This window comes from Bos indicus, chromosome 16, assembly GCF_029378745.1.
Source record: "Bos indicus isolate NIAB-ARS_2022 breed Sahiwal x Tharparkar chromosome 16, NIAB-ARS_B.indTharparkar_mat_pri_1.0, whole genome shotgun sequence".
NCBI classification, from domain to species: domain Eukaryota; kingdom Metazoa; phylum Chordata; class Mammalia; order Artiodactyla; family Bovidae; genus Bos; species Bos indicus.
The window spans coordinates 52,172,916-52,200,137 of record NC_091775.1 but is presented as its reverse complement, the minus strand read 5'-3'; the positions used below and the strand labels follow the sequence as shown (position 1 = coordinate 52,200,137).

The following is a 27,222-nucleotide window of genomic DNA, read 5'->3' as shown; positions in this document are numbered from 1 at the left end:
CCTGCTCATTCTGCTCTGTGCTCCCACCTCCCAACTCTACAGCTGGTCCTGCCTCTTGCTGACCTCTGATGGCTCTGGGTGCTTCTTTGGCACCAGGTGAACAGATGAGATGAATGAATGGACGAGCTGCAGCTATGACCCCAGGGCCATGCCCACTGCCCAGCCCCACACCAAGCTCGCCTCCTAGGACGTGGGGCTCCTTGTGGTGGTTGACATGGTGGAGCACTAGGAGGGGACAGGTGCCCCACCTGCCTGCTTTGCCCAGAAAAGACCCCACAAATTGGCCTTATCTGGGCTTTTTACATGAATGCATGGAGTCCAGGTGAGGAACAGGTGACAAACTGAGGGGACTGTGCAGGGTCCCCACACAGACACCCTGTCCCTGCCAGCTGCCCCACCCCCCACCTGCTTTCTGGCCTGGATACCCATCAGAGTCATGTGCCCAAGAGTCCAGGAATGTCCCTGAAACTATTTGGGGGGCCTGAGACAGTCACACCCAAGGCCCAGGGTGTCCAGCGGCAGAGGGGAAGCCAGCGTGGCTGAGGGCCTAAGAGGCCAGGCTACAAGAGGCCTGGAAGGTCAGGGGCAGCATCTCAAGTGTGGGGGCAGAGGGCTGCAGGGTCAAATTCAGAGTTGAGTGTTGCTGCCAGGGGTGGCGAGAAGGCAATGGCAACCCACTCCAGTGTTCTTGCCTGGAGAATCCCAGGGACAGGGGAGCCTGGTGGGCTGCCGTCTATGGGGTCACACAGAGTCAGACACGACTTAAGCGACTTAGTAGCAGCAGCAGCAGCAGCAGCAGCAGCCAGGGGTGGAGCAAAGCTGAGGCTGGGGGCTGCAGGGCTGGGAAAATTAGAGAAGAGGCGGCTCTGAGGTTCCCAGGGGAAGCCAAGGGTCATCTTGCATCCACAGGACCTCCATGGGAACCCCACAGCCCTTCAAGGCTGTCGGCTGCGGAGGCAGGTGGTTCCAGGCCGCTGTCCCCAGAAGAGAGGGCGGAGCCTCCCCCAAGCCCTAGTATGCTGATGTACTCCCACGTGCCCAGGCCCAGGGCCACACAGACACCCTCCGGGGGGGTGTGCAATGGCTGCAAACCTCAGACCAGGCAGTCCAGGCTCTGCCCTGCCCCCGCTCTGTCCTGAGGACGGGCTGGGATGCCTGGGATGAAGCCACCAGTCGGCAAACATCCCCGTGCTCGCCAGCCCCTCCAAGGGTCACTCACCCATTCTCGCCTCCCAAAGGTGACAGCTGATGCTGGCCTGCACTCTGTGCCCATGTGTACCTTCCTCCTTGGGCTGTGAGCCAGGCACCATGGGTGCCCCATGGTTGTCGTGTCTGCACAGGCACGGTCTCTTCACAGAAAAACTTCCCTAAGAGGCACCCACACGCTTCCCTATCTCCGTCCTGACAACTGGGGGCCACTGGGATCTCCTACTTACACGAGGTCACTTGGGACAAGCCCCCTTCTCCCATAACATCCTCAGGACTGGGGGCTGCCTGCAGGGTGGGGGTCTGGGTCCTCGTCAGGAGCTCCCCATCTCCCGTGAGAGGCTTCCTCCTTGCTGAGGAACAGGGAACCCTGGAGCAGTAAGAAAGGCCTGAGTGGTTTATTGACGCTAATTTCAGGTGGTTGCCCCTCATGACCACCAGCTAGTCATCCATTCATGTCCTGGTGACCGAGCTCATGTCCAGAAACTGCAAAGGCTCCAGTGGGAATCACGGTGCAGAAGCTGGGAGGCTGGCCACACAGGCCCTGCCTTGGGCGGCACGGACTCGGACCAGATCCTGAAGGAGGAGACAGCAGTCCCAGTAGAGATTCTGGGGAGGCCAGGCCACACTCCACCCGCATGCAGCGGGTGCCCCAACACTCCAGTCTCCACGGGAACCTTGGCTGGTGCCTCAGGGTGGGGGCAGCCAGACAGGACTGCCAGCCAGCGAGGTCCTTGGGAGGCTGGCGTGATGAGCCAGTCCAGGCTTCCAGGCAGCAGTCACAGGTAAATGTGGCCCTGGGTGGACACATCCCTGGGGGACCTTGACCTCCAGCAGTTTCAGGCCAGTTTCCATCCCCAGGTGGATGAGGACCTGTAGCGCCTGGGGCCCAGGCACGGCTCAGATGAGGGCAGCGTGCCTCTTGGACTTCTGTACAAAATGCGTTTCTGCTTGAACACAGACAGGAGTCAGCAGGAAGCCAAGCAGCTCAGTCCTGCAGCTCCTGGGACTGGGCAGCAACGCAGCACAGCCTGTGGTGCCTGAGCCTGGGGTGGGCAGGTAGTCCCCAGGTCCCACCTCCATGTGGACGCAGCTGGAACCTCAAAGGCCTGGGCCTCACTGCTCTCAGAAAGGATGCAACGTATCTGCTCACCATGGGCTCCAGGGCGGAGGAGCACCCGGGGTCCTGCAGGCTGTCTCTCTCATGGGGCCCAGACCCCATGTGCCTGGCTCCCCACCTGGGCTCAGGGGCAGAGGCTGGAGTGATGCTCCAGGTTGGTCACACTGAGTGCCACGTGTGGTGAGGAAGCCCTGCAGGTGGGTGGCTCTCCCTTTGCATATGTGGCTGTAATCAGACGAGCCAAGCCAAGGCCATGTCTGGGCCCATCCTGAGGCCTCGCTGGGCAGCACCCAGCCTTTGTGCATGGGGGCCCCTCCTCTGCGGTGCGTGGAGCTGTGGGTGGACCTTGGGGTCAGACGTTGCTCACCCGGGCCTCCACAGAGGAGACAGTGGTGGGGCCCACATCCCTGTCCAAGGGCCGCTCACGCCGGACGTAGCGCGGCTTCCGCACTGAAATAGAGTCAGAGACAAGCGGGGTCAGAGCAGGGCCTGACATGGCAGGAGGGCAGCAGACTTCCCTGGGGCTCACGGGAGTGGGGGTGGGCAGCCACAGGGGAATGGGGGTGGAAGCCCACTGAGCTCCACCTCCTGGAAACCTGAAGCCCCTTGGCCAGGGCAAGGGTCTGGCTCTCCTGAAACACAAAGGCACAGGTCGTGATGTGCTAGAGGGTGGACGGTGGCCCCCTGCAGTGTACCCGTCCTAAGGTCCAGAAGCTGGGGATGTGACCTCACTTGGAGAAATGGTCTTGGCAGATCTGATTATCTGATGGGCCCTAAATCCAGTGTCCAATGTCCTCATGAGAGGGAGGCAGAGAGCAGGAGACCCAGAGGGGAGAAGCCAGTGGAAGGTGGGGCAATGGCCAGAGGGATGTGGCCACAAGCCCAGAGACACCTGCAATCCCAGAGGTCAGAAGAGGCAGGAGGGACCCGCCCCAGAGCCTCTGGAAGGAGCGGCTCTGCCCACACCTGGACTTCTGACTTCTGGCCTCCAGGACTGTGAGAGAAGACACTTCTGTCCTCTCGAGCCCCCATTTGCAGACTTTGTTATGGCCATTGCGGGAGACAATGCAGGCACCTGTGCTTGGACACGGCGCCACTCGGAAGAAATGAGATGTGTGTTTCACCGGACAGAGCAGATCTAGCCTTGACAGAGTAACTTCTCTGTCCCCCAAAGGAGGACGTCCCCACCTGTCCCCACTCCAGATCTCTGCATGGTGGCAGGAACAGTCTGGGGAGGAGGCGGGTGACGCCTGCTCTGTGGCTTGTGGCTGCGACCTCCCTACTCACGGCATCAACCGTGACACAGATGACACGGTCAAACTAAAGTGCCCGTCACCCTGGAGGGGCCGTAGGAGAGCCGGTGCGAGCCACCAGCTCCTGGCTCGGGCAGAGCGGGGTCCTGGAGAAGGGCAGAGGGTGGCAGAGGTGACTCTGGACCCATGTTGGGAACCCTTGACACACTGAGCATCTGAGGAATAAAAGGGAAATTCTCACCAGAGACAAGGCACCCGATAGGATGTGGGGTAGGAGGAGCTGACGTACCTGAGGACTGAGGTGGGGGAATCATCACGGCCTTGAAAAGAGAAAAGGCACAGTGAGAACGGTGGGCAGGACGACCACCAGTCCAGACGGACAGACACCCAGATGTACAGACACAGGGCCTCCGCCTGCCCATTGGGTACTTACGGCTTCGCCAGGCTGCAGGGCGGGAGCTGCAGGGAGAGCACAGGTGTCACCTGGAGGCCACAGAGCTCCCTCAGCCTGAGCGGGGGGGTGGCACGTAGCCTAAGGGAGCCTCACTTGGGGAGCCCTCAGCCTGTGGGGGTCCCTCAGCCTGAGGGGGCATAGCCTGGGGGAGCCTCAGCTTAGGAAGGGTCCCCTCAGCCTAAACAGGTATTGAGGGGCCATCAGCCTGCGGAGGGGTCCTCTCAGCCTAGGCAGGTGTCCGTGTATCCCTTAGCCTGGGGGTCCACAAGCCTGCAGAGGGTCCCTGGATCCAGGCTCACTCCAGTCCCTACTCCTGTGTCTGTGGATGCCCTCAGCCTACCCCTGCACTTGGGATGGTGTCCCCTTATCGCCTTGAATCAAGCCACCCACCACCCTCCCCAGCATCCTGCCATCTCCATGGAGCAGACAAGCCAGTCTGCAGAGTGTCTGCCACCGTCACCTTCACAGTGAGACCCCATGACATCCACACAGACCATTCCTAGGATGTGACCACCCCCCCATCCTGACACGAGAGCCATGTGACAACCCAGCCCCCTCTAGGCTGCCTGAGATGAAGCTTTGCCCCCAGACACCAGCATCTCAGCCCGGCCCCATGCTGTTCCCCTGGGACCCCTGGAAGGAGGGGGTACCTCTGTTTCTTCCATAGAAGACCTTGGGCAGCTTGCTGGCTCGCTTGAGGTAGAAGAATGCAGCCACGGAGAGGATGAGGCCCGAGCTGATGAGAAACGTCCCCAGGAAGAGGGAGGCGGCCACCTGAGGGCCCCCTGCAAGCAAGGTGAGGGCTGGTGGTGTGCACACTTGGGCTCCCGCAGGGCCGAGGGTCCTGCATGCAGAGGTCCCCTGCACTCAGCTGACTCCCCAGGCGTCAGCTGGGGAGTTCTCAGGGGGTGGGCTGTCGAGAGGTCCAGGGTCCCCAGCTCAAGCTCTCCATCCCCTCCTCATTACTTGGCACCCACTCAGGGCCCCACAGCTCTGGCACAAGGATGACCCTGGCTTGCCTGTCGACTGTCACCCGGGTGGCCTTCCCAGCACGAGGACACCAGCCATCTCCACCTCCACAGGATCAGGACAGCCGGCAGACTGATGCCGAGCAGGGGGACTCTGCGTTCAGAAGCCTGTGGCAAGCGCCCTTCTGACCCTGCCATGTAGACAGGAGGCCAGCTATGGCCACACTGGAGCCTCAGGAGGGACGACTTCCAGCTAAACTGGCCTAGATTTGCCACAAAGGAAATGGGCTCAACACTGGACTGCATGGGCCTTACCTACCCCCCTCCGCTGCAGGGCCCAGCCCCATATCGCAAGAGGCAGGGGCTGTCTGTGCCCAACTGCCCTAACGCTGCTGTTCAGCCCACAGCAGCACAAGGCTACTTGCTTCCAGTTCTGAGACTCGCAGGGAAGGCCTGAACCATTGGTCCAGGTCAACATGTCCTCTGCTGAAGGACCAGGGTCTGGACAATCATAACCCCCAACACCTCAGAAGAGGAGGTGGCCTCACTCATCCTCTTGAATCAACCCCAGGCCCAGGGCAAGTCCTGCCCCCTGACTGCAGTGGCCTCGGGTGGCCTGAGTACCATACCCCCATGGCCTGGCCACTCTGTGGCTCCGCAGGTGTCTCAGGTACGATGGGACTCCTGGCAGCAGGAGCAGGCTGGGGCCCAGAGTGCCCAGGAGGTGGCTCCTGTGTCTGCCCTGAGGACCAGGTGGCGTAGTGGGCCCTTTTCTCTGCCTACAGTGTCTGTAGTCTCTTCAGAGACCTACGTCCTAGAGGAGCCCCCAGGGACAGGGCTGGGGTTCCTCAGGATGTCTTCCCATCATGGAAAACCATACGTCTTGGGCTCCCAGGGACTGGGGGGCTTGGGCAGGGTGGTGGCTATGAGCAAGGCAAAAGGTTAAGACGTATGGCCTGTTCAGAGGCATGTGGGGGCCCATGCCAAGTGACCCCAGCCACACCCACCCTTTTGAATCAACCCCAGACCCTGACTTCAAAGCTGATAAAGCCTCCAGACCACAGGCTCTGCTCTGTGAGCAGGGCGGGGTCCTGTGCAGAGCTCTTGGCTGGGGTGGAGTGTGCCCTTGACTGTGGACATGGCCCTGCTGTGGCCAGCACGGGTGACTGTGTCTGCACTGGAAACGGCTCTGATGGTGCCCTGCATCTCCCCAGAACTGGCGTGGTGAGCTGAGACACTTACCAACACTCTGCCACCCAGGCATCCCTGCGCTCTTGTTCACAGGGAACTGTGCACCTCGGCCGGCAACTGTGGGGGAGCACAGCAGTCAGTGCTGCTGGAGGACCCCGGGGAGCCAGAGATGCAGCCCAAATGCAACTGTGGCCCAGAAAGGAGAAAGGGAGGTGGCCATGGAGGCAGAGCAGCCCCTGCCCCACAGCTGCTCTGAGGGACATGAGGACTCGGGGAGGGGACTCTGGGGGCCACGGGGGGACAGTGTCCCAGGACGGGGGACAACACCCCGGATCCCCACCCTTTCCTCCAGCACTCGGAGGTGTGGCCCCCTGGGGAGAAGCAGGCCGGAGGACGGGGTGGGGAGGGGGGCGGAAGGACGTACGGCCTCTGCACTCGGAGCTGTTGTGGGTTCCGTTCCTGCACTGGACGCAGCTGACGCTCCCATCCTCGGCCGGGCGCCCGTAGCAGCCTGTGCCAGGGGACAGGAGAGGCAGCTCGAAGCACAGCCACGCCAGCTGGCTGCCTTCAGGGAGCACTATGCTTTGCGTTTGTAAAACTATGTTTATTCCAGAACACTAGTTCACCCATTCTGGAAGTTAGGATGGACTTCAGAAAAAGAAGCCCCTCCAAAGGAACCACAGCCTGCCTTTTCTTGCCTGGGGATCCCCATGGGCCCCTTACTGGACGTCTTGGAAATGGCTTCTACAAGAATGGAATCTACAAGTATTAGGAATAGGCCTTCATTTCTTGTAAGAACCGGGCTTCTCTTCTGAAGCAGGTGGACTCTTTTTCCTTCACTTGGCATTTCTTGGGAGGGGCAGACGTCAGGGCATCTCAAGGAGGCCCAGGAATGTGGGGTCCTGGGCACAGACCTGTCACCAAGGCAGCAATACCCTCGAGGGCTCCCTCAGCCAGCCCTAAGGTAACTGGGCTCCTTGGCAAAACTGCCAGGGTGGCTGACCACGAGGAGGCCCTGGGCTGTGTGTGCAGGGCAGGACTAGCGACCAGACTTAAGGAGCAAAGGTTGACTTTATGGAGCCTTACAGCACCTGGAAAAGAGCCCAGGGCCTGGCTCACTGGCTCTCCACCTTTCCCAGTGAGTAAGGAAGGTCACCGCCCAGAAAGGCCGGGAACCTTGGCACATGGGGACTCAGGAAGGGGGAATTCACCCCAACCTAAAGCTACTAAGGTGAGGTCTGGAGGTGAGTCCTCGGCTAGGCTTCCTGGATTCGAGAGGCCTTCAGAAGTCCCATCTGAGAGTCCTTGTGAAGAGGCCAGCAAAGTAGACTTCAAAAGAGCCTATGTGGTCAATCACGGCTTTGGCTAAATTTCTTAAACAATCAGGCCCAATTTAAAGAGCATAGACTTATTTTTAAGTCACTTTGTGTCACTGTGATTTTCTCTGGTGGAAAGGGGTGGCTGTAGAGAGAAGTGATCTTTCAGTAGCAGACTGGTCTGGCTGGTGGACAGCAGACTCCAGTCCTGCTCTTCAACCTTGAGGTCCAGCCCCCATAAACTGGACTGGATCCTGAAATCCCCAGCTCCTCCAGAGTCTGGCTCTGACTCTCTAAACTAACGTTTCTGCCTCTCGTCCACCTGCTGACTTGGAATCACCAAGAACCAAAACTGCCTTTTCCCAAAGCCCTGCAAACGGATGTGACCTTCAGGGCAGTCAACTCAACAGGTCACGGCAACCTGCTGCCATGCGGGCCTTCTGGAAAGTTCCAGAGAAAATCGGGTTGTATCAAGGATTTCCATGCTGCCGCCACCTGCTGCCCACATGCAGAGGCCTCACTGTGGATGGAGCCCACCCGCAACCCTCTTTCTGACGTGGTCTATGGGATGGCCTGTCCAGGACTGAGGGTCAGCACAACGTGGGAGCCGGTGATTGCCTGGTTCCATCTGCTTTCTTTCCCTTTTGCTGATTTCCTGTCCCACAACTTCTAACCCAAATCTCTCCATGGCTACCAACTTGGTTTTCAATATGTGACACTATCTGAAGGTAAAGTCTCAAGTGGGGACTGAAGGAAACCAGAATATGTCACCACTTCAGCGCAGAGATTGTTTTGAGGTGAGGCAATGAGAAAACAGCAGGTGCCAGAAGGGTGCTCTGACCTCCCTTTTCTTCCCAGAAGCAGGAAACAAACCCCATGAGAGCTGCCCCTTTCCCCCAACCAGGAGGAGACAGGACTCAGGGGCCTTGTCACCATCCCCCTCGATCCCCTTCAGCTGCCCCAGTGTCTCAGTCACTTGCCCACAGTCACCTCCTCATTCAATCTGATGTGTTAGCACTGAGGTTCTGCCACTCGTTTGGGGCTTCATTTCCTCCTGAGTCACATAAAACTTTACACGTTTTGTGTACTTTGCTGCTCCTATCTTACGTCAGCTTGTCTCAACCCAGCTGAAACTCGCTGCGGGGAACAGGCAGTCTTGCCTGCCCCTACCTCCCAGGACGAGGCCACCGTGTCCTCCTGGGGTTCTGCCCTCAACTCCCATCATGAGGCCCCATCAACCCTGCTGCCTCTGCCCACACCCCAGCCCCTCCTTCCCTAGGCCGCCTAGGCTGGTTCACACCAAAGCTCACCTGGGCCACACAGGCTAGTGCCTGGGCAGGTGGAGTTGATGTTCCCCGCATCCACACAGCACTCAGGCTGCTGACCCTAGAGGGGAGACAGCAGTGAGTTTCTGTGGCCAGGTGGTGTGTGTGGGCCAGGCCCAGGGTGGTATCCACAGAGGGGCTCCCAGAGAGCTCACCCCTACGCCCAGGGCCCAGCCTCTTATAGTCAGCATCTGGGGACTGCACCTGCTGACCTAGAGCGAGGTCAGGACACACGACTACACCGCACAGACCCTCCCTGGGACAGCACTTGCTCTCTGGCAAGCGTTTGGAGATTGAATCACAACTGAGGTGTCCGGTTGGGACCTGCTGGGGCACTCTCCCCAGCACCCAGACTCCCAAGAGCAGGAAGGAGACTCCCTCGGGCTGACCCAGAGAGCCCGTCAGGGATGTGCTGGAGCAGCCTAGTGGGCAGGGATAGACCTCTCCTCCACTGCCCGCTGCCCTCCCTCGGGGCCTCCCTGCCACCCTTTCTCAGGGGTCTCTTGGATCAGGGGCAGAGCTGCCACCTCTCGCCTTGTGAGCTACAGGCAAGCACAGGGCAGGCATTTCAAACATGAAGTTATTAGTCGCCACTTGCAGCTGGTGGCTTTGAAAATCAAAAAATGAGGCTGCTAAGAAAACAGGCACATGTGTTTCTGGACTGTGGTGACTCAGGAAGATAAACCCAGGCTCCCGTGGCCTCCCTGGTGAGAGGCCTGGGTGGGCTCTCATGATGTGTCTGCCCCTCCCTCCCGACCAAACAGCTCACAGGCCTGGACGCCTCAGTGATGCTCCTGCAATAGACACCTCCTGGGGGGATTCCAGCTCAGCCCCCACAGAGGAAAAGTTTGCCCCAGGCAGCACTTCAGGGGCAAACACGCTGGCCAGGCCCACATGCAGGAGTGGGTGGTGTGGGTGCTTCATTCACAGACCAGATGGTTAGAGGTGCCTCGAGAGCGCGTTCCAGGCAGCTCTGCTCTGTGTTCACCCAGGTTTCCCAAGACCTGGCCCAGGACTGGCAAGGAGCGCCTAAGGGTGGCCAAGAAATGGAGGGCGCCATGGGGGCCAGGCCAAGCCTGAGAAGGGAGGCTCAGCTGTCCTGTCCCACCCAACCCAGCTGAGGCAGAGTGGCCGGAAGGCCCACCATCCTGGAGACGGGCAGCCGGGTGTGTGTAGACGTGGCCAGGCACCTCCAGGAACCACTGCTCAGCACACCTGTGTCACTGACTTGGTAGTCGTCACCTGGCCAAGTTGAGCCTGGAGCGGGCATCTGTCCATCCCACTAGCTCTGGCCAGTGCCAGTGGGCAGCTGTGTGGAGACCCCATTTCAGCTCCAAGAAGAGGTCCAGCTGGGCAGAGGGAAAGGAGGGTCTAGCAGGCAGAGAGGAGCAGGGGCCAGGGGTAGGCCCGTGCGTCAGCTGCCCACCCAGAGTCACAGGCCCCAATCCTACAGGGTGTACAGTCAGTGTCTCTGGGGCTGGGACAAGGGTGGCGCCCACAGGTAGAAGGGCGAGACCCCCTGGTGAAGGGCCCACGTGCCACATGACAGGTGCTTACCGCAGTTCCTGAGGCTCTGCTAGCAACTTCCACCAGGAGGCCAGCCAGGAAGACGGCACGCCGGAGCGCCATGTCCTGGAGTGCAGGCTCTGTGAGAGAGAGGGGTGCTGTGTGGCCGCAGGTGCCACCTGCCAGCGCAGGGCATGGTTGAGGGAGGTGGGCTGGGGCAGAGGACACTTACCTGGCCCTCTTGGATGAGGGCCGCAGACATTCAGGCCCTCGCCACCCTCGATCAGCAGTCAGGGGGTTGGTCGCTGGCTCCAGAGTGTCACAACCCTGGAGCCCAGCCTGCAAATCCAGGTGGACAGGTGAGGCCCCGCTGCTGGTCAAGCACAGCCAAAAACGTCTGGGCCTTGGCCTTGGGGCTCAGGGTCTGACCAGACTTCCCTTCAGGAGCCCCCAGGGCTCAGCCTGCCCGGATCGGGATCCGACAGACTCACTCCCTCCCACTGGCTTTCCGCCACCCGTGCACTGGGGCTGCCCAGAAGGGAGGCTGAACCTGAGCGGAGGGGTCAGGGGAGCTGGCCATTCTACCCGCCACTTCATCCTGTCCTCGTAAGACCTGCATTCATTTTCCAGCATTTTCACCCAGAGACAGAACTGTCCGGCAGTGGGGTGTGCCTCTGAAGGGCCAGGCCGGTCAGAGGAACACAAGCTGCCCACCTGCTGTCATCACAGAAGGGCGTGTGAGCAACCTCTAGCTGGGGCGACGGCACAGGGAGTCCCAGGCAAGAGCTTCTGGTGGCCGGTGGGTCCAGAGAGCAAACAGACAAAATAGGACCACCAGCCTCAAGTAAACTTCCTAACACGGAAACCACTTGAAACGAGACAGCCCAGGTGATTTAGTGCTCATGCTGCCACATCTCTAGAGTAACCAGGGAAACACACTAGCCTGCACGATCCTGGAAGTAAACGTTAGTTGGATTTTTAATCAATTTCTGCCAGGTGGGAACCACAATTATAATCTGTCCCAAACACACAAAAGTCACTTCTAAAAAGACTTTTCTCTTATTAAAAACAGCTGTAGGAGGAAGCTGTGCATGAGGAAGATGAGCTCAGTTTCAAGGGAGGGTGTGTCCCAAAGAGCGCACTTGGGCCTGGGGGATGATGAGCGGCTCCGTCCACTGGCCCGGGGCCCAGGGGTCCCAGGCAGGGGTGTGTCCTGTTGCTCGCTCTGTCCTGGGTTCAGTCCAGGCTGATGGAGCAGATGGTGCTCCCCTAGTCTGGAGTCAAGTACCCTCATTAAAAACACCAGCTCTTCCCTGGGGCACCGGCCCCTTTCTAGGATGTGAAGTCCCCTCGGTGGCAACTACTGGTGTCACACACACACTGCCACCTTTGATTCAGGAATCAGCTCAGCCGACACCTCCATCTGCTTCTTAACAGACACCACTGATAGTGTGCACACCACACTGCCCCTTCTCAGACCCCACCACTACACGTGGACTGTGTCTCCTGGAATTTCAGGGGAAAAGACCGCACCATCCACGCACCTTGGGTTGGGCTCCTGCCCATCAGCATGGCCACGGGGATCTTTGAATTCCTCTGTACTTTGCCCTCTTGTGACTCAGTGGCATCCACTGTAAGGACGCTTCCCCTGCCCACTCCCTGCCAATGGCCACATGGGTGTTTCCGCATTTTGGCTAACGCTGCCGGGGACATTCTTGGGCCTGTTCCTGCATGGTCACTTGCCTTCCTTCTTGGGTCAACATCTGGAAGCACTGGGCCAAGGTAACTCTGAGAAGCTAATGCCCAGCTGTTCTCCGGCCATGGCTCCACATGCAGCCTCTGCAGCTCCGAGCGCCTCACCTGCTCCGGCCACACCAGGTCGTGATCACACACTGGCAGGTGGGTGGCGGTTCTCCTCTGTTCCCATCTGTTTCTGCAACTAGATATGGTCAGCACCTCTGTCCTGCTTGTGGGCCACTCACACTCCTTACATCTCTTGTGATGAGTCTACTCACATCTCTGGGCCACCGTGTTCGGCTGAGCTGTCTTTCTGTTATTACGTGCTAGCTCTTCACATGTCCTTTGCCGGGTATGTGTACTGCAGACATTTCTCCCATTCTGTGACTTGTCTTTTCATTTTCTTATGGGTCTCTTTAGAAGAACAAATGTTTCATTTTCATAAAATTAACTGCACCCATTTTTTCTCTAATGGTTCTTGCTTTTTTCCATCCTAAGCACTTTTTCAGATTTCTTAGCATCTTCTATGTAAATAATCATGTCCTAGGCAAATAAGTGCAGCTTTACTTCTTTACTTTTCCTGGAAGCTTGTTTCAGGGCACAGCATTTGGTCTACGTTAGAGAACATGCACTTGAAGGAATCTGTGTTCTGCTTCTGATGGGTGTGGCTCTACAAACACCACTCAGGTCAAGACTCCAGGAGTACCGTTCAGACCCTCTATGTCTTCACTGATTTCTTTAGGTCTTTGGTTCTAACAACTGGTGAGAGAAAGATGTTAAAATTGCCTATGATTGTGTAATTGCTTATTATTCCCTTTATTGGGTGTATTTGTAACTGATATGTTTTTCTGACGAAACAACCTCTTTATCACTAGAATTTTCCGGTTCTCTTTGGTAATGCTCCCTATCTTGAACCTACTTTACCTGATATTAGTATAGCCACTCCAGCCTTCTTGTGCAATTTGTAAACATACACATTTTGCATCCACTTATTTTCAGCTTGTGATTTTTATGTTTAAAGTGAATCTCCCATAGACAGCATGTCATAGGGTCTTGCTTATTATCCATTCTTATCATTTCTAACTTTTAACTGGAGAGTTTAGTCCACTAATATTTAATGTAAATATCACTGTGGTTAGACTCAGGCCTACCATTTTATTATTTGTTTTCTACTTGTTCCTTTGTCTTAATACACAAAAGATTATTTTTTTAGAACAGTTTTGGCTCATCGCTAAACTACGCAGGAAGTGAGAGAGTTTCATACACCTGCTGCCCCCACACAAGCAGAGCCTCTTCCATTATTAACATCCTGCCCCAGGGAAGCACTCTGATGAACCTACATGGGCACATCACTCTTGCCTCAAGTCCATGTTTAGAACAGGATCACTTTTGATGCTGGGCTTTGGCAAGTGTATAATGACACTGTGGTTGGGTTTAAGGCTACTGTTTTGTTTTCTGCTTGTCTCTCCAGTGTTTTACTTCTCTCTTTCCTGCTTTCTTTTACATTATTTGAATTTTTTTAAGTTCCCTTTCAATTTACCTTCTAGTTCTTTAGTTATGGTTCTCCGCATTATTTCATGGTTGTTGCCCTGACCCCGTTTTACAGCCTGCTTAGAACACTGCAGCACGACACGCCAAGGCAGAACCTGCAGGTCTGTGGACCCCTCACTGCGCTCATGTGATGGCCATCATGCATATTTCACCTGCATGCATTACAAACTCAAGACACGTTCTGATTTTTTTCTTTAAATACATATTTCACGTTTTTTGGTGGGGAGCGGGGTGAGTCACGTGGCATGCAGGATCTTAGTTATCCGATCTGGCATTGAGCTAGTGCTCCCTACATAGGCAGTGTGGAATCTTAATCACTGGACTGCCAGGGAAGTCCCTAAATACATACTTTAAAGAAGACGTTCCCCCAAGTATTTACTCTTTCTGATGCTCATCACTCGCATAAAGATCTGAGTTTCACTCTCATATCATTTACCTTCAGCCAGGAAAAACTTCCTTTAGCATTTCTGACAGTACACAGATGATGGCAACAAATTCTACCAGCTTTCCTTTTTCTGAAAATATCTGTATTTAGCACATGCTGCTGGGAGGTTGACTGTCTTTCTTCCAGCACTCCACTGGCCCTCTGATGGTAAGTTTCTAGTGTTCGCAGCACTGTGTGTATGTAATCTGTTGTCTTTCTCTGGCTGCTTTCAAGATTTTTAAAGCGAATCTTAAAGTGTTCAGTAACTTAAAAATGATGTGTCCAGGTGTGGTTTTAGTCATATTCACCCGGTTTGAGACTCCTTGAGCTTCTTCAATCTATAAGTCTATGTTTTTCGCCACACTGGGAGAGTCTGTTCTTCAAGCGCTTCTCCGGCCCCACCGCGCCTCTCGCCTCCTCTCCGGGCCCCACAGTCACTGTGCACTTCACACTCGTCGATGCCCTCTGAGTCCCTAAGGCTCCTCTTGCTTTCCCCCATCTGAATACTTCTTGTCCTTTCCAGTCTATTATGCCCATTCAGTGAATGTTTTATTTCAAGTGTTATATTTTTCAATTCTAAAATTTCCATTTGACTGGTTTTAAAAAACATTTTCTATCCCTCTGCTGAGATTTCCTATGTTTTTGTTCACTAGGAGTGTATTTTCCTTTACGTCACTGAACACAGTTACTCCATTGGCTTTGAAGTGCTTGTCTGATCACCTAACACCCGAGTCATTACATGATGACAGTCTGTTGATTGATTTTCCCTTGAGGATGGTTCACAGCACCCCAGCTCTTTGCATGTGGAGTAACTTTGGATTGCAAAGACTCTGCAACCTGTTATGTTGCAGAGACTCTGAATTCAATTATATTCCTCTGAAGAGAGGAATGGTTTTGATTTGGTGGTAGTGGTTTAGTCGCTAAGTCGTGTCTGACTCTTGTGACCCCATGGACTGTAGCCTGCCAAGCTCCTCTGTTCATGGGATTCTCCAGGCAAGAATACTGGAGTGGGTTGCCATTTCCTTCTCCAGGGGATCTTCCTGACCAAGGAATCAAGCCCAGGTCTCCTGCAGTGCAGGCTGATTCTTTACAGAGCTACAAGGGAAGCAAGGGAAGAGAGTTTATGGTTATGATTTAGTAGGTAATTAATTTCATTAGATTCAAAAAGGAAACTGTCACCATCAATGTTGTGATAAGTGGCGGCCTCACTCTTGGTCGAGGTGGCTTCCCACCTGCCCTGTGTATGCTTGGTTCAGGGCTTGGCCAGAAATTGGAGTAGAATTTATTTGCAGAATTCATTTTTCTGGGAATTCTCTTACTCTGAAGCAGCTGCATCATGCCCAGCTCCTCGCCCTGTCTAACAAGGAAGGGCGTGGTCTTTCCACCAGAGTTCTAACCACCCCACACCACCGCTGCAACTACACTGCCCTCAAAGTTACGACATACAAACAGGAAACACACTCTGGGCCTGCCACTTCCTCTAAGTTTAAGCTGCCCTCAGAACCTGCCTGCCGTGTCCCTTCTCAGGTGTCCTCAGGCAGCTGCTTCCTGTAGCTTGTTCTTGGTTGATAACTGCCACCTGAGGGAGAGTCGCTTTGTTGGAGCTAATTCTTCTACCCTGGGAACAACTAACTGCACTGCATGGTTTTTTTATTCAAAAACCCAATGGTGGGCACAGAGGCTGTTTCCAACATCCTGCCCCTGGTCAGCAGCAGGGCACATGGAGAGAACTGCTTGGCCATGACGGTCTTGTCTCCACTGGGCAAGAATCAGCCCCAGGGCAACAAACAGGGGATGGATGCCCAAACACTATTCTCGTTTAAGAATGTGACTCCAGTCGCAAAAAGATTAATTTAAAATAGTAAGTTACACTGAACATTACTTTAGTAGCCCCTTTCATCTCTAAAGCATTCCCTGAAGGATGATCAAATCAATCACCTGAGGTTTATTCTCCTATGATATGTATTTTCACAACTTGGAGATCATACAGCACCCGTTGTGCGCCAAGCACCACTCTGAGTTCTTCACTCATATTAACCCATTCGACCCTTTCAACAATGCCTGCAATAGACTCCTTTTAAAGAGGGGAAAACGGGCTTCCACAAGACCACATGGCGAGTACATGGCAGGGTGAGGACCAGCCAGGCCTGGTGCCAGAGCACCTATCTACCCACCACACTGAATTGGGGTCCAAATGTTTCTCCTGAAGCCAGTGGGCACTGCTTGTTTTACAGTGTTCAACTAATACATTTAGCATGTCTGGCCAAGTATGGTGCAGTTCTACAGAAGTTCTCTTTTTTATTTTGGCTGCACAGAGAGACTTGTAGAATTTTAATTCCCTGACCAGGGATCGATCCCAGGCCCTTGGCAGGGGGAGCACAGTCTTAGCCACTGGACTCAGAAATTCTCAATGTAGTAAACAAAGACATCTGAGACTTTAAAAATTAAATATAGTACACCTCTATTTTTAAAGAATATTAGCTAAAGACAAAAATTGTGTGGTAGGATTTTCTAGCACAAGAAGTAAAACATCCCTCCAAGAGTACAAGAAGTAGAAGGTGGTCACTGGGACCCTCTGTATACAGATCTCACATTGTTTGTGAAGTATAGGATTAATTTTTAAGGTAGACCATGACAAATTAAACCTCTACAGGAACCCCTAAAAAAGTAACAAAAGGGCAGAACTAAAATGTCGATAAATATCAAACAAAATTTTTAAAAACTTGGATTCACCAAATAAAAGGCAGGAAAGGAGGAATAGAGAAACAGATGGAAAAACAGAAATCACACATGAAGGTGGTAGACTTAAACCCAAACACTCTAATAATCGTACTAAATACTCCATCAAAAAGTAGAGATTAACACTACTAACCACTAGGGAAATGCAGCAAATATACTACTCCACAACCGTGAGGATGGCTGCTATCCAAAAAAGCCAGAAAAAACGAACGTGGAGAAATTTCCACCACCTTTTCTGTTGCTGGGGGAAATGTTAAGTGGTGCAGCTGCTGTAGAAAAGGGCAGGGCACTTTCTCAAATAAAACACAGAATTACCATATGATCCAGCAATTACACTTGTGATTATACACTCAAAAGAATAAAAAACAGGGTCTTTAAGAGACATTTGTACACTGGTGTCCACAGCAGCATTATTCACAATAGCCACACAAACACACAAAGGGTAGAAACAACCCAGATATCCATCAGTGAATGAATAAACAAAATGTGGCCCATCCATACAATGGAAGATCGTTCAGCCTTATAGAGGAGGAAATTCTGACACATGCTACAACATGGGTGACGTAATAAAAGGTGACATAAGCCAGTCACGAGAGGACAAATAATGTGTGATTCCACTTATATGAGGTCACCAGGGGCAGCAAATCCATAGAGACAAAAAGTAGGAGGGTGGGTGCCAGGGGCTGGGCAGGAGGAATGGGAGTTAGTGTTTAATGGGGATAGAGTTTCAGTTTGGAAAGATGGAAAGTTCTAGAGGCAGATGGTGGTAAGTATTGTACAATATCATAAAAATTCTTAATGTTACAGGCTATAGACTTAAAAATGGTTAAAATGGTAAATTTCATATTATGTATATTTTACTGCAATAAAATATCCGGAAAAAATGAAAGTACATAATACATATAAAGTGCCTCATAAATGATAGTTATTAAAGTTATTTTTTTAAAATAGAGATTGTCAGATTGAATAAAAAAGCAAGACCAAATGATATGTGCTTTATAAGAAACAAGTTTAACTCTTGTATAGATATATATAAATAATATGCATAATATACATATTTTAGAAAACTTATGAATTTTTGCCTAACTAAAAAAAATTATGACAGTTTGATTCTACTTGTTTAACTTAGTATGAATAGATTGCTAGGTTTCTAATTTTAAAAATAGATATGAGACAAGCAACAAAGGTTTGCTGTACAGCATGGGGAACTACTGTCAATATCTTGTAATAACCTACAACGGAAAATATAAAAAATAATATGTTTATGTATAACTGAAACACACAAGAAAAGAATTCTACATTTTGAAATTTAGTAATGTTTATCTTTTTGCCAGTTTTTCTAAATGTCCTATGGACATCTAATAACGTATGATATACAAAATTTTAAACATTTTATGTAGGATATAAGATTAATATAAATTAATATAAGTAGAAATCTATTATATTTAAATTATTAATGACATCATTCAAGATGCTCCTATTCTTATTTTTTCTGCACTTGATAAAATATTCTCAGAGAAATGTTAATATGTCTCACTATGATTATATTTTTTTCCCTTATATTTCTTCTGATTTTTGCTTTATGTATCTTTGTTCCTTTGTTGTTTCATGTTAAATGGCTTTATGATGTCTATCTTCTTTGTGAACTGTACTTTTTATCATTAAAAATATTCATCTTTGTTTCATTTAAAAATAAATAAAAATTTAAAAGAAGCAAATATTTTAAAAAAAGAAACAAGCTTGAAACATAAAGACACAGAATATTGAAAGCACAAGATGGAAAAGATAGTCTATACAATTACTGAGCATAAGACACTCATACCAATATATTGATACCAGACAAAGCAGACTTCAAGAAGATAACTGCCTTAGAGAAGAGAGGGACCTTTCACAACAATAACACAGTAAATTCATCAAGAAGATAATCAATCTTCTTATATTGATTTGTATGCACTCAATAAAACCTTCCAAATACATGAAGTTGACAGAACTAAAAGGAAAAAGACAGATTCACAACTGTGATTGGAAACTTTAATATCCCTCTTTCAGTAACTGACTGGACGAGTAGAGAAAAAGAGAAAAAGGATATATCAACTGACTCAACTCACAAGTATAGAATATGACACTCAACAAAAGTATAAGACACATTCTTAAGTGCAAACAAAATATTCACTAACAGACCATATGCTAGACCATAAGACAAGTGTCAACAAATTCAAAGGGTAAAAATCATACAGAATATATTCTCTAATATATTCAGAATATAAATCAATAACTAAAGATACTCAGAAAATCTCCAAATATTTGTAAAGGAAACAATAGACTTCTAAATTACTCGTGGATCAAACACAAGAAAATTTCAAGTATTTTTAACAAAAAGATAAAGTGCAACCTATCAGATTTTGTGTAGGAAACTAAGCAGTGCTTAGAAAGAAATTTGTGGTTTTTAATGCCTGTATAAGAAAAGACAAGTGTAAAATCATCGATCTATGCTTCCATCTAAGAAGACAGAAAAAGAAGAGTGAATTAAACCATGTTAGGCAGATGAAGGGAAATAACAAGAGTAGAAATGAATGAAACAAAAAATGAACAAAAGTTAGAGAAAGTAAGCCAAGTCAAAAGGTGGTTCTTTGAAAAGATTAATAAAATTGATAAACCTCTAGCAAGAATAATAAAAAAAAAATCAATGTGAATTATCTACATAGAAATTAAAAAGCAGACAGGCATTACTGCAAACACTACAAACCTGGTGGGACCATTAGTCAATATTATAAACAACTTTACGCCAATATATTCAACAACCTACTGCTGCTGCTGCTAAGTCGCTTCAGTCGTGTCCAACTCTGTGCGACCCCATGGACGGCAGCCCACCAGGCTCTCCCGTCCCTGGGATTCTCCAGGCAAGAATACTGGAGTGGGTTGCCATTTCCCTCTCCAATGCATGAAAGTGAAAAGTGAAAGTGAAGTCGCTCAGTCGTATCCGACTCCCAGCGACCCCACGGACTGCAGCCTACCAGGCTCCTCCGTCCATGGGATTTTCCAGGCAAGAGTACTGGAGTGGGGTGCCATTGCCTTCTCCAAATGAGCAAATTTATTTAAATACACAAATTAACAAAAATGACACAGATGAGGAAGAAAAATCTGAACAATTTTATATACATTAAAGAAATTGGGAGCTTTTCTGGTGGTCCGGTGGTTAAGAATTCACCTTGCAATGCAAGGGACACTGGTCCGATCCCTGGCTGGGAAGAGCCCACATGCCGAGGAGCAGTTGAGCCCGTGCACTGCAACTAGAGCCCATGCTCTCCAACAGGAGAAGCCACCGCACTGAGAAGCCCTTGCTCTGCAACGACACAGCAGCCACCGCTTGCCACAACTAGAGAAAGCCCATGACCAGCAACAAAGACCGAGCATAGCCAAAAATAAATATATTTTTTAAAAAAGAAACTGAATTAATAACATTAAAACTTCCCACAAGAAAAGGCAATGAACCCAGATGGCTTTAATGGTGAAGTCTATCAAAAAATTAAGGAGGAATCAATGCCTATACTACACAAAGCCCTTCAGAAAGCAGAGGGGAAGCCATATGTTCCAACTCAGTTATAAGCCCAGCAGGCAGGACTCAGACCCAGACCAGCAAAACCAGACAAAAACATCACAAGGGGAAAAAAGCAGACTAACATCCCTCATGAACACAGACCCCCAAACTCTTAACAAAACATTAGCAAACTGCATGCCTGCATTCAGCAAATACTGAAAGGTGACAAAACACGACCGAACAAGTTTCTTCCAGGAACTTAAGACTGACTTTACATCAAAACCAGTCATCAACCACTTTAACAGAATAAAAGGGTTCTACTAAATATAACCATTTGAGCAGATGCAAAACAAGCCTTTGACAAAATTTCAGCCCCATTCATAATAACACTCAATAAACTGAAAACAGAAGGAGATACCCTCAGCATGAAGAAAGACATCCCCAAACAACCCACAGCTCATGACAGGCTAACCGAGACAAGGCCAGGACACTCAGCCTCTGCAGGTCTTGTCAACACCGCCCTGTGGCTCAAGCCAGAGCAGTAACGACAGAAAACAAAGCAAAAGCCACAAGGATTAGAAACAGGAGTGATCCTGCCTCTGTGCTCACAGCATGACTGTTCATATGGGAGATCCTAGGAAATTTTAAAAACCTACTATGATTTGTAGGTGAATTCAGCAATGTTCCAAGAATATAAAGTGAAAATGCAAAATCAATTGTTATTTCTATACACTGGCAACAAGTGATTGGAAAATAAAACTTAAATAAATATTAATGTCATTCACAATAGCATCCAAAAACAATCTATTGGTGGGAATAAATTTAATAAAAAAACGTGTAATTGCTGTACACAGAAAACTACAAAATACTGCTGAGAGAAGTTCAAGATCCAAATAATGGAAAGATATACTATAATGGTATATATATATATTGGCACAAACACACACACATATATATGTGTGATATCTCCATTAATCCATGTGAATGAACTAGAAGACTCAATATTATTAACTTCTCCCTAAATTGATCCAATATTTTATATAATCCCAAGCAAAATTACAGCAGAACTGTCACAAGACAGTGTGGACTGATGAACAGAGATTAGTGTAACAGAAACTGACCCTCACAAAAACAGTCAAATGATTTGTGACAAGGTGCCAAAGCAATTCAATGGGGAAAGGAAAATTCTTTCAACAAGTGGTGCTGGACAGCTGGTTACTCGCATGGGATAAAAAGTGAGCCTAGGACTTCCTTGGTGGTCCTGTGGCTAAAGATCTGCCTGCCAATGCAGAAGACACAGGTTCAACCTCTGGTCCCAGTACCACACTACGGAGCCTGCACTCTAGAGCCCACAAGCCACAACTACTGAAGCCTGCAGCCCCTAGGGCCTGTGCTCCGCCACTGCAGTGAGAAGCTCGCGCATCCCGCTCGCCACAACTAGGAAAGCCTGCCCCAAAACGAAAACCTGCTGCTGCTGCTGCTAAGTCGCTTCAGTCATGTCCGACTCTGTGCGACCCCATGGACGGCAGCCCACCAGGCTCCCCCACCCCTGGGATTCTCCAGGCAAGAATACTGGAGTGGGTTGCCATTTCCTTCTCCAATGCATGAAAGTGAAAAGTGAAAGTGAAGTCGCTTAGTCGTGTCCAACTCTTAATGACCCCATGGACTGCAGCCCACCAGGCTCCTCCATCCATGGGATTCTCCAGGCAAGAGGACTGGAGTGGGGTGCCACTGCCTTCTCCAAACGAAAACCTACTGCAGCCAAAAAAAGTGAAACTAGGCTCACAGCATATGAAAAATCAATTAGAGATGGCTCACAGACCACCTGATGTGAAGAGCCAACTCACTGGAAAAGACCCTGATGCTGGGAAAGATTGAAGGCAGGAGGAGAAGGGGACCACAGAGGACGAGATGGTTGGATGCATCACCGACTCAATGAACGTAAGTTTGAGCAAGCTCTGGGAGATGGTGAAGGACAGGAAGGCCTGGTTTTTGGCCTTCAGTCCAAACTGGTTTTTGCAGTCGCAAAGAGTCGGACACAACTGAGCAACTGAACAACACAGACCTAAGCACAAAACTGAATCTATTAACTTTCTACAAGGAATTACAGGAGACTATCTTTTTGACTTTTGGTTGTGTGCGTGCATGCTCAGTCGCTTCAGTTGTGTCTGACTCTGCATGACCCTATGGACTACAGCCTGCCAGGCTCCTTTGTCCATGGGATTCTCCAGGCAAGAATACTGGAGTGGGTTGCCATGCTCTCCTCCAGGGGATCTTCCCAACCCAGGGATCGCACGCATGTCTCTTCAGTCTACCTATATCGGCAGGCAGGTTCTTTACCATGAGCACCACCTAGGAAGCCCATGATTTTTGGTTAGGCAAAGACTTTTAAATAGAACACCGAAAGTGTGAACCAAAAAAGAAAAACTGATAAAATGAACTTCAACAATATTAAACACTTTTGCTCATTAAAATACACTGTTATGGTGGATATACACTCTATGCATTTGCCAAAACCCACAGAAAGTTATATCATAGAGTATACTTTAATATACGCAAAAAAATCAACAACACCCACCAGGGATGTCAGGATGGAAAGCAGACTGTGACCACCGAATCCAACTGTATCACAACGGATGACACTAACACACAGGAGGGGACAGGATGAGAGTGTTTAGAAAATACTCTTTGGAAATTGTTAAGCCCAATGATAAGAAGAAACAGAATATAAAACATTGTACTCAAGTTGATAATTTTGTTTTTCAAGGTGGGGAGGTATATCAGGTGAACAATTCTGAAACTGCTTTCTAAATACACTGGGGTGAGACAAATAAGAAAATGACGGCAATGGTGGTGAGAAGGTTACACATAAGCACTTTCGTTACAGATTACAGGTTACAGACACACAGGTGAACAGGCATATACTTACCTATCTGCTAAGAGGACTACAAGCAATGACCCCAGCAGCAGTGCCCACACCCACTGCCTGGTTCCTGGTCTCTAAATCCCACTCTCCAATGAAATGAACTAGTGCTCCTTGGAGAACTGTGGCAGGAACGCTACAAGAGGAAGAGAAGCTGGAGTGGCCGGCAGCGTGAGAAAGGGAAGAAGTTCTTAAAAGTAGGAGCTGGGGGTTGATGATGTCCTGGTGGTTAAGGCTGGAACAGATGAGCAGCCAGCCAAACAGCACAGAGCTGGGTCCCCTCCAGAGTGCAGACACACACCCACAAGTCCGTCCTCCTCATGGAATTCCAGAAGACGGTGGGTCTTCCCTGAGCTTAGCTCCCACCCCCAGCAGGGTGGGCTGCCTCTCCCTGCGTGGCTGCCAAAGAGACTGGAGAACAGGACAAGGAGCAACTCTCCTTGGCAGACACCACCTGAGCCAGGTGACCAGGCCGACGGCCCCCAAGATGTCGTTCAAACGTCAGCTGCCCTGATGTGATGTGACAAGAGGGCCACCTCACTTCTGGGGTCTTCTTTCCAAAAACCCACAACCCCTGTCCAACTAGAAGAAAACACAGCAGACAAACCCCAAATCAGGGATGTGCTACAAACACCTGAGGAGTTCTCCTCATAGCTGTCATGGGATCCAGGGCAGAAAGAGGACCCTGGGGCAGCATGTGACCTGAAGCCTGGAGTGCCGGGAACAGTAACAGAGCACTGTCGTGCTTCAGCTTTCACAAATGTGCCTCGGTTTGCAACTTTTCTGTAAATCTAAAACTACTCCAAAAGATTTTAAGTTAAAGACACCATTAATAATGTGAATAGGCAAGTTCAAACAATGGATGGTAATTATCTATCTATCTGCATTAAACCCCAGTCTCCTCCATTATAGACAGATTCTTTATTGACTGAGCCAGGGCTTCCCCAGAGAAGGCAATGGCAACCCACTCCAGTACTCTTGCCTGGAAAATCCCATGGACGGAGGAGCCTGGTAGGCTGCAGTCCATGGGGTCACCAAGAGTCGGGCATGACTGAGCGACTTCACTTTCACTTTTTACTTTCATGCATTCGAGAAGGAAATGGCAACCCACTCCAGTGTTCTTGCCTGGAGAATCTCAGGGACAGAGGAGCCTAGTGGGCTGCCGTCTATGGGGTCGCACAGAGTCGGACACGACTGAAGCGACTTAGCAGCAGCAGCAGCAGCAGAGCTTCCCAGGTGACAGTAGTGGTAAACAATCTGCCTGCCAATGCAGGAAACATAAGAACTGTGGGTTAAATCCCTGGGTTGGGAAGATCCCCTGGAGTAGGAAATGGCAAGCTGCTCCAGTATTCTTGCCTGGGAAATCCCATGGATGGAGGAGCCTGGCAGACTACAGTCCATGAGATCATAAAGAGTTGGACATGACTGAGCATATATATACACACACACACACGCACGCACACACACACACGCACACACACACACACCTGTCTCAGCTTGTATCCAGAGACCTAAAGGACCTGCTTAGATGCCTTGAGTGGGCGCCACAGGTCCAGCATCAATATTCAAGCACATGCAAATGGAAGACACAAGCAAACACCTCTCTGCCCACCAAGCCCACACAGCAGTCTCATGCCCACAGAACACACATGGAAGAATGTGCACAATTCTGTCACCCAAGGCAATGCCAGGAACCCACACAAGTGCCCTCCAGGGACGGGTATCATGCTGAGGACAACCAAGGCCGCTCCACAGACTACAAGGTCTAACATGGCACCACAAAGGAATGAGGCAGAAGTCAGAACTGTGCCTGCTTCTGGGAGGCGGGCCTGGAAAGGCTTAGGAAGTCTCGGTCAGCCCAGGGCAGCGTAGACAAGGTGCTGCTCCTCACAGAACTGGGTCTGGGAGGCCCAAGATCCAGGTGCTGGCAGATCTGGGTTTGGTGAGGCCCTTTCTGGACTGCAGAAGGCTTCCTTCGAAAGATCCTCCAGGCCCTTCCTTGGTGTATGAGCAACTGTGTTCCTCCTATTGTTAGGGTATTGATCCCCTCATGGGCCCCACCTTACCCTGAGCACCCCCAAGGGCCCAGCTGTAGACACCATCACATGGGGATCAGGGCTTCCACCTGACAATCCAGAGGACCCGACACGAGGGAAGCTTTAGGGATGACAGAAGTGCCCTCTATCACCACAATGTGCTGGCTACACAGCTGTATACATTTGTCAAAATTGGTCAAATGAATCTATGCACCTCACTTATGTGAATTATACTTAATCATGAACTGAATAATTGCAATTCATTTTCAATTTTGAAAATCTTAGCCAAAAAGCTAAGGAATTGGGTACAAAAACTTGTTCAAGGTAATTAAAAATTCGGTGAGAATTTAAATTGTACCACGTCTTCTTTCACAACTCATTTTTCCTTAGAGGAACTGGTTTCAAGGAAGAAGTCACTGTGATTTCTGAACAAGTAACACTTCAGGTATCCAGGGGGAATTATTCTGGCTCATCAATTTCCTGATGCTGGGAAAAGCTGAGGGCAAGAGAAGATGAGATGGTTGGATGGCCATCACTGACTTAATGGAAATGTGTTTGAGCAAACTCAGGGAGATAGTGATGGACAAAGAAGCCTGGTGTGCTGCAGTTCATGGGATTACAAACAGTCGGCTATGACTGAGCTACTGAACAACAACAATCAACTGGGGTTGGGTGCTGGCCAGAAAACCTCAGGAACGCCTTTCCAACAGGAGGCCCTGCCCGGGGAATCACGGTGGGAATGCACGCTTCGCCAACCTTCCCCGCGGCTGTGGCTGGAGAGCGGAGAGGGGCAGGGGGCCAACCGCTTCAAAGTTCACGTTGCTGATCTTTGCTTTTGCTTCTCCCACTGGATCTCCAGCTCCTCAGTGAGGCCACCGCTCATCAGCGTCTCAGCAAGCAAAGGGCGCCGAGGCGGAACATGGCTCTCGGGACAGAATGAGAACACAGACTCCTCGTTCACATGCTGCCCGTTCCGAAAATCCCCCCGCGCTCATGGAGGATCATCAGCGCAGTTACCGATCTGACAGCTGTACAGAAAACATTCCAGGCTGCTGACACGCTCTGTGGCCTCAGCAGCGCCGAGACAGTGCTGCCGGAGGACCCCTGGAGACTCGCTGGAGGGGGTCCTTGATCTTGGGGACGCAGGATTCTCAGTGATGCGGTGACCAGAGGGCGTTCTTCAAGTGAATTACCGGACAAATCACAGCTTACCTCGCGGAACTGGGCAATACAGGAGAGGCGGCAGCGCCCTCGGGGTGCCGGTGACCCCTAGAGGCGCGGCCGCTCCGCCTTTGGGAGGAGCGCCCACGGCGGGGTGGGGCGCGCATGTGCCAGGAGAAACTTTCCGGAAAACCCGGGTTTTATTTCCTCCGAGGAGCTGGTGAGATCACTGTGGCGGTTCAGATTCCGGCTAACACAGACTGCTGTGGGGGTACTGGGAGGAGCGGAGAAGGACGGGACCCAGCTCTACCCCCGGAGCCACAGGGACCCCGGAACAGGACAAAAGGGCCACCTGGGCTCTCGGGAACCTCCGAGGAGCGCGTTAACCCGAACGCTAACGCTGCGCCTTGAAACGCTGTGAGACGCGCGTCCGAAACCCGGTATCAAATAAACGGAAACTAAGCGTCAATTAAATCGTCCTGATGACAACGCACACAGACCCCGCTGAGCCACAGTGGACACACTAGGGGCGATAAACCCACTCGCTGGCCCTCCCGCGCGGCGGAGGCGTCCGGAGCCGGTGACGGGGGTGCGGACCGCGGAGGAGCAAAGCGGACGGACCTCGCGCCACCGCCCCACCCCGCCACTGCAGCCTTGCCGGGGGGCCGCACCCTGAGGGCCGCCCCAGCCCCTGGCCCGCCCCCGCGCCCGCCCCCCCCCGCCCCCGGCCCCTCACTCACCCCCGCGCCCTTCGAGTTCCTCTTTCGTACCCCC

At 51.1% G+C, this 27,222-nt stretch overlaps 1 protein-coding gene across 7 annotated transcripts; it reads right to left on the bottom strand.

Moving 5' to 3' along the window:
• Positions 1-1,589: 1,589 nt before the first annotated feature.
• C16H1orf159 (chromosome 16 C1orf159 homolog) lies at positions 1,590-27,222 on the bottom strand. 7 transcript variants are annotated; one of them, XM_019976760.2, is made up of 10 exons: positions 27,189-27,222; positions 10,572-10,678; positions 10,391-10,479; positions 8,819-8,894; positions 6,617-6,703; positions 6,244-6,309; positions 4,684-4,818; positions 4,013-4,038; positions 3,869-3,899; positions 1,590-2,776 (listed from the first exon to the last, which is right to left on the bottom strand). In XM_019976760.2, exons 3-10 carry the CDS (start codon positions 10,460-10,462, stop codon positions 2,679-2,681), a joined length of 591 nt encoding a protein of 196 aa, XP_019832319.2. In that variant the 5' UTR covers positions 10,463-10,479; positions 10,572-10,678; positions 27,189-27,222; the 3' UTR covers positions 1,590-2,678. The 7 variants fall into 7 exon arrangements, with proteins under 7 accessions (XP_019832319.2, XP_070624523.1, XP_070624522.1 ...); XM_070768422.1 differs by lacking the exon at positions 27,189-27,222 and adding an exon at positions 11,884-27,107; XM_070768421.1 differs by lacking the exon at positions 27,189-27,222 and adding an exon at positions 14,064-27,107 and having other exon boundaries at positions 10,572-12,835.